At 43.9% G+C, this 10,985-nt stretch overlaps 1 protein-coding gene across 4 annotated transcripts in view; it reads left to right on the top strand.

Moving 5' to 3' along the window:
- LOC147029708 (nuclear envelope integral membrane protein 1-like) overlaps window positions 1-7,410 on the top strand; it is a 77,361-nt gene extending 69,951 nt beyond the window's left edge. For 2 of the 4 annotated variants that reach the window (XM_085872971.1, XM_085872969.1), the window contains 2 exons: window positions 3,093-3,263; window positions 6,950-7,410. In XM_085872971.1, coding sequence (XP_085729097.1) covers window positions 3,093-3,263; window positions 6,950-7,166 — 388 coding nt within the window. In that variant the 3' untranslated portion in view covers window positions 7,167-7,410. The remainder of the gene's footprint in view (window positions 1-3,092; window positions 3,264-6,949) is intronic. The other 2 variants (XM_085872972.1, XM_085872970.1) reach the window with 2 other exon arrangements.
- The last annotated feature ends 3,575 nt before the right edge of the window (window positions 7,411-10,985 follow it).

Consider the following 10,985-nt stretch of genomic DNA (forward strand, 5'->3'; position numbering starts at 1 on the left):
GCAGACAGACACTCATCCTTTCTCTGTTGCCTTCCCTGCCTTTCTTTCGGCTCGTTCCTCACGAAAAACAGACACAGCTGTCCCGTGTACAGCCGAACGGCGCCACCTCGGTGCTCAGTTTCACCACAGATTTCCTTTCCTTCTCGCCTCAAAACCTGAGCACGCCTCGATAACCGACTGTTTCCCCAAACTGAACCCTTTTTTTACGAGGTCTTCATTCGCTCACCGCGAGCCACTCGCTCCTCCCCCTTTACGAAGCAGACAAACTCATCCCCTTAGCTCCACCTCCCTCTCCAGGCCACTACCCCTCAGCCGACTGGGCGGGGCCTATCGTCCGGAGAGGGGAGGAAGAAGAGGGAGCCCACGGCACACCACCACTGTAGGAACAATAAAACATGCATCCTACACCTCCCGACACATGTAACGTCCATTTTACCGAACAACCTAGCTAAACATGCATTTACTGGGGGATCTGAGCTAATCCTATACTTGGTAGCCTGCTCAGGGCCATTTCCGTAACAATATATTTATTGTCTTGCCAAAACGAAGTTTTTGCAAGATATGTTAGTCAGCTTGTATGTTTTTTTTGTTTGTTTGTTTGTCTGTAATCACGTATAAAAAATTCTGCCAAGCACAGTTATCATTGGAAATTTTTGTAACTTTGCATATCAGAGGCCTATAGAGGTCCCTTTCAGTGCACAAAATTTTGAAGGTCAAGGTCAAAGGTCAAGGTCACTTTGTCGCAAATCAGGGGAGTCGACGAAACCCTTATTTTTTGAGTAATTTTGATCGGATCGTCTTCAAACTTCATGGGAATATAGTTCATGGTCTGGCGCTCAGCTGATTAATCTTTGGTGCGATTGGCCTTGACCTTCATGGTTAGCGCCTCAGGTCAAACATATTTGACCCCAAGGTCAAATTTTCAAGTTTTAGGAACCATATCGTGTAGTACCTCAAATTGAACACCTCGATGAGTGCTTTCTAGATATGTCAAGCTTGAGACATTATGACGTCATTTGGTGACGTTATGAGGATAAAGCATATTTATCTTGCCAAAACGAAGTTTTTGCAAGATATGTTAGTCAGCTTGTGTTTTTTTTGTTTGTTTGTTTGTTTGTCTATAATCACGTATAAAAAATTCTGCAGAGCACAGTTATCATTGGAAATTTTTGTAACTTCTCATATCAGAGGCCTATAGAGGTCCCTTTCAGTGCACAAAATTTTGAAGGTCAAGGTCAAAGGTCAAGGTCACTTTGTCGCAAATCAGGGGAGTCGACGAAACCCTTATTTTTTGAGTAATTTTGATCAGATAGTCTTCAAACTTCATGGGAATATAGTTCATGGTCTGGCGCTCAGTTGATTAATTTTTGGTGGCGATTGGCCTTGACCTTCATGGTTAGTGCCTAAGGTCAAACATATTTGACCCCAAGGTCAAATTTTCAAGTTTTAGGAACCATATCGTGTAGTACCTCAAATTGAACACCTCGATGAGTGCTTTCTCGATATGTCAAGCTTGAGACATTATGACGTCATTTGGTGACGTTATGAGGCAAAAGCATATTTTTCATGGTTACTCTGTAAAAAGATTCTCATCGGAATCTCTCATAGGCAGATATTCCTCAAGGAGTCGCTCCTGGTGGATAGCAGCTCTGTTCACCTCAGTGTGACCTTAAAGAAGTCACACGTGGTCACCTTTTGGCAAGATACGGGTCACCCTGTGGGTGACATTGGTTTATTTGTGTATCGAAGAAAAGACATATCCCAGACACCATACTTGAAGATAAAATAAAATCAATCACCGGGATGGAAGTCTTCGAGTCTTAAGTTTCGAGCTCATCGTCGGAGGTGGGATTAAAAACGCATACACTTGCAGTGCGCCATATATACACAAAGTTGAGATTAATCATCCTGATTGTTGGCACTTGGGTTAATGTTTCATTACCGATTAACTAGTTGCTTATAATTACTTCTTTGTTTATCACCTAACACTTTCAATGAACACACCAATGTTCAGTCCATTGACTGGTATTTCAGCTGGTGACTTAATGCTGGATACTCCGGATGTAAATTGACATGTATATTAATTGATTTGTCATTTGAATACCAGGCCTGTTGCAGCTCTCTGGGCGTTTGGTTGTCCACTTGTCTGATTACCTCAGCCTTAGTAAACATGAATTGCCCTGCAGGGCGAGTCCCTCTGAGTGTGAGAATAAGCCTAAGAGGGACGCTTAGCTTGTAAATTTTCGGTTTTCCATGATGCTGTGCATTGCAACCTGGGAGAGAGAGGGTCATTTTTTTATTTTTTATTTTTTTTAAAGCTATGTGAGGATTTCTTTGGGACCCTTCAAAACCATAGTACTACGTTGAACCCCCAAACTTGGTGAGGTAGCAAGGCAAAGATGGAGTCCCATAATAGCAAATGCTGCACTATCTGTGTGCAACAATCGTCGTGTCCCAAACAAACGCATTGTCTGCCCTGCCAACCACCGGTAAGGAGGTGGATTGCTCAATAAATGATAAATTCAACAAAAATTATTAGTCTGATCCTGAATGCAGTATGCTGTTGACATCATGTGCACAAGTATACCAAATGTTGGTCTTTAAAGACCATGCTGATGTTTCTGTATATTTTGTGTGCATAAGAGAGAATTCTGTTTTATATTTTTAATCGATTTCATTCCTTGGAGGTGTGGCTGTTGCAAGTGCTTTTGCCCCTTGTTTCTCTGGTTGTTGGAATAAATTATTGGAATTGATCAAACATCAATTTCTTGGGAAAACCTGATGCAACAACAAATGTGACTATATTGTTATGCACCTCTGGGCAGCAGTTTTCAAAGCTCGAATGGCACAACTCAACAGGTTGAATGGATACCTGTTTGCTTAACCTTCCCAACAGTTAATTTTGAGCCAAACTGAAACACAGCAGCCAAAGAGTAAATCCACCTTGATGATGTATCCATAAATGTATGGCCTATTCTTGAGGCCTTTCCTTTTGTTTGTTGCATGCTGCTTGTCCTGGAACAGGTCAGGTCAAAGAGTAGGTGGGTCAGCAGTTTGGTCACTTGACGATGTCGAATGTGGCGTGTGGGCAGCGTGTGCAGGTGGCAAAAATCGGTAGCCTTGCCGAAGTTACTCAGCGAAGAAGAGTATCAACTCCAAGCCAAGGTAGAGACACGACGAGCTCTTGAAGCTCTACGCCGTTCTTGCCGAAGCCCTGAGGTGGATTCCTGGAAAACAGTCAGCAGACTGAGTTCGCCTTCCAGGTAAGAGTGAGAAAGTAGGAACGAGAAGCTTTTACTCTGTTGTATTCCAATGTCACTGGTTAATGGCATGTATGAATGCTTGACCATGCACATATATCGTTTTGTTTTGGGATTGGCTGTTGGCATTCCATTTAATTATTGGTTTGTATCGACAACCTGCTTACGAGCCCATGGCTGGATAAATATCTTGTTTAACTGTCATTGCTTTGTGAAAAGTTGAAAATTTTGTCAAAACGTTTTTTTTTAGTTTTGTAGCAGGGGTTTGTTTCCACACTTTGAAAAGTACCTGCACATTGGTATAGAAGGGCTGATGGGATGGCTTTCGAGGTATGCGCACTCATCTCCAAGCTGTCATGCCTGCGTTTGAATCTTGACCCAGCTATAAACTCTCATCATGGTGTTTCACAGGCAGGGCGATTCATCAATTATGTGTGCTGTACCTTGGATGGTTGTTGAACGGGTGTCCTTTCTGCCAGCATTCGTTGGTGAACGTTAAAGATATTGTGGTATCTTTCGCGAAGAGTAGGCTCGCTATTGTCGGCACCCTGAACAAATTCCAAACTCCTCCCCTAACCAGCGGAGGGCATCGTGTTCGCGGCACAGACATGCCCTCAGCCAATGATGCCACCCCACAACCTTGTGCTGCATATGAACGAAGAAGCATAACTGGTTAAGAAGTATGTGTGCAGGTCCACAATTTAGCCCGGGGGGGGGGGGGGGAAATCGCTGAATAATACAACTTAGGGCTATGGAGGGATGAGGTATTCCATTTCATGTTTGGCTCTTGGATGATGAAATGTACAAAAGAGTCTTCTTTCTTCATTTGTCTCTCTCTTCTCTGAGGGTGGTTGGCTGCTCGCAGCCTCCTGTGGCAGTACCAACACCTGTGCCTTCGGAGCCTTTTGCAGAAACATTGTTTTTGTTGCAAGCTCTTGGGGCAGGCTGCTGGATTGGGCTTTGTGGGTTTTTATGGGTTCTTTCTGCCTTACCAGTTTCGTTCCTGGTTCTGCAGTACCAACGAGAGGGTACCGTTGGAGTCTGTGTTCCTTCAGCCTTGCCACCAAAAAGCTAGTGGCCAGAACCTGGGTATAATACCCTGGGAAGCTGCACAATCATATGGTGCATAAAAACTGGCAGATAAAGGGACCCAAGATTAACTGCAACCGCATGAGCAAGGGATTCCAGGAGGCCTTTCCGAGCCACTGGCTTGTATTGTTGGTGTCATCTGGAACGCTCCTTGTTTGTTTGCAACATTCCTTGAAGTCCCTCTCTACTCCACTCCACTGTGGACGAATCATCTGTGGCACCCCCATCCCACTTGTATTTCCTGATCTTTTTTTCTTTGCTTTTCCACCCCTGGGGTCCCTCTTGGTTTTTGGACTTGATCCTTCCTTCCTCCATGGTGTTGATTAAATTATTCTCGAGCTCAATTTCTTCTCTTCCTCCTCTCCTCCTCTCTCTTCTCCTCCTCCCTCCTCTTTCTTCTCCTCTTTCTTCTCCTCTTTTCTCTTCTCTTTTCTCTCCTCCGCTCTCTGCTGCTCCTCCGCTCTCTGCTGCTCCTCTCTCTGCTCCTCCTCTCTCTTCTCCTCCTCTCCTCCTCTTTCTTCTCCTCCTCCTCTCCTCTCTCTTCTCCTTTCTCCTCCTCTATTCTCTTCTCTCTCCTTTCTCCCTCCTCCTCCTCTTCTTTCTCCTCTCCCTTCTCCTCTCCCTTCTCCTCTCCCTCCCCCTCCTTCTCCCCCTCCTTCTCCCCCTCCTTCTCCCCCTCCTTCTCCCCCTCCTTCTCCCCCTCCTTCTCCCCCTCCTTCTCCCCCTCCTTCTCCCCCTCCTTCTCCCCCTTCTTCTCCCCCTTCTTCTCCCCCTCCTTCTCCCCCTCCTCCTCCCCCTCCTCCTCTCTCTTCTCCTCTCTCTTCTCCTTATTCCTCCTTCCCTCCTTCCTCCTCCTCTCACTTCTCTCTCTTCTTCCTCCTCTCTCTTCTCCTTCCTCTCACTTCTCCTTCCTCTTCTCCTCTCCTCTCGCTTCTCCTTCATCTTTTTCCTGCTCCTCTCTCTTTCTTCCTCCTCCTCCCTCCTCCTCTCTCTTTCTTCCTCATCCTCCCTCTCTCTCTCTTTCTCCCTCCCCCCTCCCCCCCTCTTTCCTCCTCCTCCTCTCTTCTCTTGTCCTTTCGCCTTGCTCCTCCTCCTCCCTCCACTCTTTCCTCCTCCTCCTCTCTTCTCTTGTCCTTTTGCCTTGCTCCTCCTCCTCTCTCCTTTCTCCCTCCTCCTTCACCTCTCTCTTCTCCTTCCTCCTCCTCCTCCTTCTCTCCTCCCTCCTCCTCTTCTCTCTTCTCCCTCCTCCTCTTCTCTCTTCTCCCTCCTCCTCCTCTCTCTTCTCCTCCCTCCTCCTCCTCCTCTCTCTTCTCCTCCCTCCTCTTCTCTCTTCTCCTCCCTCCTCCTCCTCCTCCTCTCTCTTCTTCTCCTCCCTCCTCCTCCTCCTCCTCTCTCTTCTCCTCCCTCCTCCTCCTCCTCTCTCTTCTCCTCCCTCCTCCTCATCCTCTCTCTTCTCCTCCCTCGTCCTCCTCCTCCTCCTTCTTTTCTCTCTGTCTCTCTCCTTTTCTCTTATTTTTGTCTGACAAGATGTAGAGGTAGTGCACTTACTTTTGAGCTGTCCCATCTGGGTTTCATTCTTGACCCAACTGTAAATTGGCAGTTGGTGCTTCCCAGGCAAGGCGTTTCATCACTGTGTGTGCATTTCTTCCGATGGACGTTAAGCTGCATGTCCTGTCGTTAAACTTCGCATTCGTTAGACGTTAAAGATCACATGCTATCCTTCACAAAGAGTAGGTGAGTAAGCTCCCTGAAGAAATTCCAAATTCCTGCCATATCACCATCGATCCAACGTCGGGCCTGGCTCCCCAGTTCATGAAATACTTAAGCCAAATTCCCTGGCCAACCCCACAACAAGGTGGGAATGATTGGAGCCAATAAGAGTAGATTCTTACTTGCAAGCAGTACCTAAAGTTAGAACTTAAAAAAATTAAACAAATTTGTTTTCACGTTAAGTTGAAGCAAAAGACAGTTTATTTATTTATTTGTTTGTTTTGTTGTTTTATTAACACTGTATGTCAAAATAAAAAATATATGGATGGACAGTATTATCGGGATGGGCACAACTGAAGAACAAGTTATTTTATTCGGAACTGGAATGGCACTCAGTAGAGAGCATACCTCTGCCAGGCTGAACAGTTTACGTTTTGTATCCCACTGACAGGCCGGATCTGCATCGGGAAAAATGATAATAAACATAATTGGTTTGTTCTTGTCGCCTACTCATCCACCAAGTTTTGTCATAACATGTTCATAACTTTTTGAGATGTTGTGCTCCATATAGTTTTTGGCCTTATCTCTCAATGGTGAAGAATCGCTTTAAAATTCTAGGATCTGGATCTGGATCTTCACCAAAGTCCAATCGATTTGTCCTTGTCTCTCACACACAACCTGTGCACTAAGTTTCATCCAAATCCATCCATAACATTTTGAGATATCCTGCTCACAGACAGATGAACAGTTAGGGGTGAAGATATAACCTGCGTCCACCTTCGGTGGCAGAGGTAATAAAGCATATTTGGTGTGTGCATCAGATGGGTGGGCCTCAAGTTCAAATTCAAAGTTCATATCTGGTTTTACTTGTTTATCTTCTTTCATAACAGGTTTGCTGTCTTTGTTGAAGGCAATGAGCACATGACCCCTGAAGAGGTCTCAGCACATCGGCAAGAATTTCAGATGCAGTCTCTTATGGATGAGGACTGGTACAAAAGTTTTTATGAAGATGAGGAGGAAGATGCACTGGATGTGAGTACGATGGATGGTAAAACAGCAACATCAGCGGATTACTGGTATCTTAGTCCTTCTGGTAGCAGGCCGTAATGTTTAAATGCACATTGTTTTGCTATTGACACTGCCAAAATATTGCCCATTTTATTGTCTTTTGTTTTGTTTTGTTTTGTTTTAATTATTGGGTGTAAGAGAAGGATGGAGGTTTTACAATTCGGTACCTAATTGTTGTATCTTGGGATTAGCTGGTTTGGGTCTTGCATCTCATGCAGTTCATTCCCTTGCCGAGATCTGAAGACATTTGTACTTGTGCTTTTGTTGTTGTACAGGTGTGACCTCACACTTTTTCTTTTTTTTAAACTTGTTCCATTTTGAAATTGAAAGCCTTGCTTTGCTCAATTTTCATCTATTTCATTTGGGTCCAAAGTAATGTGCATTATTGTGTGTATGTATATATATATATATGTATATATATATATATACATACATACATATATGTATATATATATATATATATATATATATATATATATGTATATATATATATATATATATATATATGTATGTATATATATATATATATATATATATATATATGTATGTATATATATATATATATATATATATATATATATATATATATATGTATGTATATATATATATATATATATATATATATATGTATGTATATATATGTATGTATATATATATATATATATATATATGTATGTATATATATATATATATATATATATATATATATATATATATATATATATGTATATGTATATGTATATGTATGTGTATGTATATATATATGTATGTATATATATATATATATATATATATATATATATATATATATATATATATATATATATATATATATATATATTGATAAGCTTGTGATTGAATGGGACAAAATTCCACAGCTTTATAAAAAGTTAAATTTTTATCACAAATCCAAGAGCTGTCGGCTCGTGCCTTGATGCGTTGTTCTTATTTTAATACAATAAACATTTAGCTGCTGAATGTTTTGAGTAAAAGCAAGTTGTTTGCATGGTTATTGGGACAATGAAGACCCCTTGATAAAGGTGAGCATTTGAACGGACTGTGTCGTGCATGTTGTGGTTGTGACGCAGAAACACCAGCTTTGAACAAATATGGAAACATCCTTTTTAATGAAAATGAAAACCTTGAAGTTGTTGTTCACTACAGCCTTTGCAGCATTGAAGCTTGGCTGTCAACCGAAAGCAATCTTGGAAGGAATTTTCAATTTGTTCACGGTGCCAATGTGAACTCTACTCTTTTCATCCATGACCTTTTGAGACATCCTGTTCAGACAAACAAACAAATGGGTAAAAATAACCTCCATCCACCTCTGGTAACAGAGGTAAATATAAACTTCAACATAAAAACTTACAAATTGTTACAGCCACAGGTCCGTTTCGGTTGCCCGGTTCAAGTCCCATGGGTCGCGGCAAAGCAACCGCCAGTTAAGTCCACGACCGCGAGTAAGTTCCCAGGCCTATTTGCCACGTTGCACTGCTGGTGGGGCCATGGAATTAACCAGTTGCCACACTGATATAGGCTATGCCTCATCCGGGTAATTTGGCCAGGCAAACCGTGAGGTCACGTGACATGATATAAGCAGTTTGAACTGCACCGCAACTGCCCTACAACCAGCCTAAACCACCAAACGAAGCAGCCAGACGAGCAGAATTCACCCTGAGACCAGGTATCTACATATTAATATTGAAGGACCAATTTTGTGCTCCTAGCGGTTGCATCACGTTTTTATCGGTACTGTGACCTGAGAAGTTTTGACACGGTGTTTGTACGTCAAAGTAGACACGTGCACAAATCAGGGGACTTCTTGACAAGGAGTAGTGTACACCAAAAATGTCATGTACAAGGACGTTTTGTCGGCCTCATTTGGTAAGGCCATGGAGTACATCGACTAGGATCCGGCTCTTACAAGAGCCGCCACTGGTTGTCTTATTGGGCTCATGGAACGGAATCCGTCTGTGACGGGATTTCGGCTAGTATTTATTAAGAGCAAATGGCTCGGGGGAAGGAAACGAGAATGAAAGCAATGCACAAAAATAAATGATACAACCAACATTAAATGAAGCACTTGACATTTACCGACACATGCCCTTGATGCCAACGAATGATTGGGAGATTCTTTATTATTTAACTTCTCTGGGCCCTTCAGACACATTGCAAGAGATGGATATGAGGAAATTCACAAAACGTGAAGAATGTCGGGCAAACCCAGAGGAACAGTTTGGTTATGCCGACAGGCGATTTCAAAAATGAGTCCTCTATATTTTCATGTTATCCTCTGACCAATAGCAGGCCATCCTAACGATTGAATTATGGGAGCTTGGTTTACTTTTTCAACGTATGGTTGTGTGTGTGTGTGTATGTGTGTGTGTGTGTGTGTGTGTGTGTGTGTGTGTGTGTGTGTGTGTGTGTGTGTGTGTGTGTGTGTGTGTGTGTGTGTGTGTGTGTGTGTGTGTGTGTGTGTGTGTGTGTGTGTGTGTGTTAGAATTGCTTTGGAGCAGATAGAACTGTATAGAGTAGTATGGTCTGTGGACGGGCAGTTGGCCAATCTCAATGTATTAAGTATGGCATTGTTAGTTGAAGGATTGTCTTGTTTGTGCACCATTTGGAAGATGGTGCATGGTAATAATTGGGGTTTAACTTGAGGAAACTGTACGTGTAACCTCCTGTCATATTGTTACGAATTTGGAAGCCTTTTGCACACAGTCAGCAGTCCCATAGTTCAGTTATCTCGTTAAGTATATGTGGAAAGGAAGAATCTCTCCCCTATGTCTAATGGGTTAATTTCATGTGTGCGCTGTGGGTTTCTTTTATAGTCAGGTTTTTTACATCTTTAAATCTACCAACGCCAACAAAACCCTCACTTCACTCCTCCTTCCACTCTGCGGGCAAACAAGCGCTTCACACCACGGCGCCATAACGAATGCTTCTGACTACGGACGTGGGCGGAGCCCCCCTCGCCTCGGAGCTCTGACTCCGCCCCATCAAAGAAGAATGTCTCCCTATCGACACTGGCGAAGACAACAGGGCCTCTCTCGGGGGAGGAGCACCGACACGCCCCTCCTCCAATCGCGGCTGGCCACCACAACACCCGAAAACGCCCCGTCCAATCCGGAGGCGAGTTACCCAAGAGCGGATTCCTCCACCCCGCACGGGGGAGGGATAAGAAGGATCGCGAGCTGTATCCGGGGGGGGGGGGGACAGTAAAACCGCACGAGGCGGCCAGGTACCCGACCAAACTCGAACCCCCAGTTTGCCTATCCTCTGTGGCTGGAGGGTCCGAATAAAGGGCAGTTGGCGCCATTTCTTTTTGGATGCGTGTATCTGTCTGTGGCCAGTCTTATAACTGGAACTGCATAAGTGCCTTGCTTATTGTACATTGCATTTAGTCGGTTTAACCCTGCTCGGTGTCTCCCTCCCTGATTATTATTTGTAAAATAAACCCTCTTGTTAAATGTAACAGCTCGTTTTCTGTGCTTTCTCTCATTGGCCAAGCATGGTTCGGGTTTGAGTTATAGTGAGGCCGATTGTGCCGTAAATTGTTATTTGGGCCGACGCAGCTTTGGTAATTCCCGCTCGGTTACGCCGGATCCGAGTCGGGAACAGCGACTCGGTTCGGCCAAAGCCGGCCGAGGGTGTGGCTTCCCCGGTAGTTTAAATCGCGTAGTGACAGGTATTTTGGCTTAAGACGAATAACCCTACGCTACGCGGTTGAAATATTGGCGTCCACGTCCATTATGTGACCCGTTGACTTCGGAGTTATCTGGGGTGACGACCTTCAATTCTGGGTGTTTGGTGGGAGATGGCCCAACTGTTCCATCTGGCGGTCATTCCTCGCCCCTG

This window comes from Eptatretus burgeri, chromosome 3 (assembly GCF_056783735.1).
Source record: "Eptatretus burgeri isolate ZD-2024b chromosome 3, Ebu_testis_v1, whole genome shotgun sequence".
Lineage (NCBI taxonomy): Eukaryota > Metazoa > Chordata > Myxini > Myxiniformes > Myxinidae > Eptatretus > Eptatretus burgeri.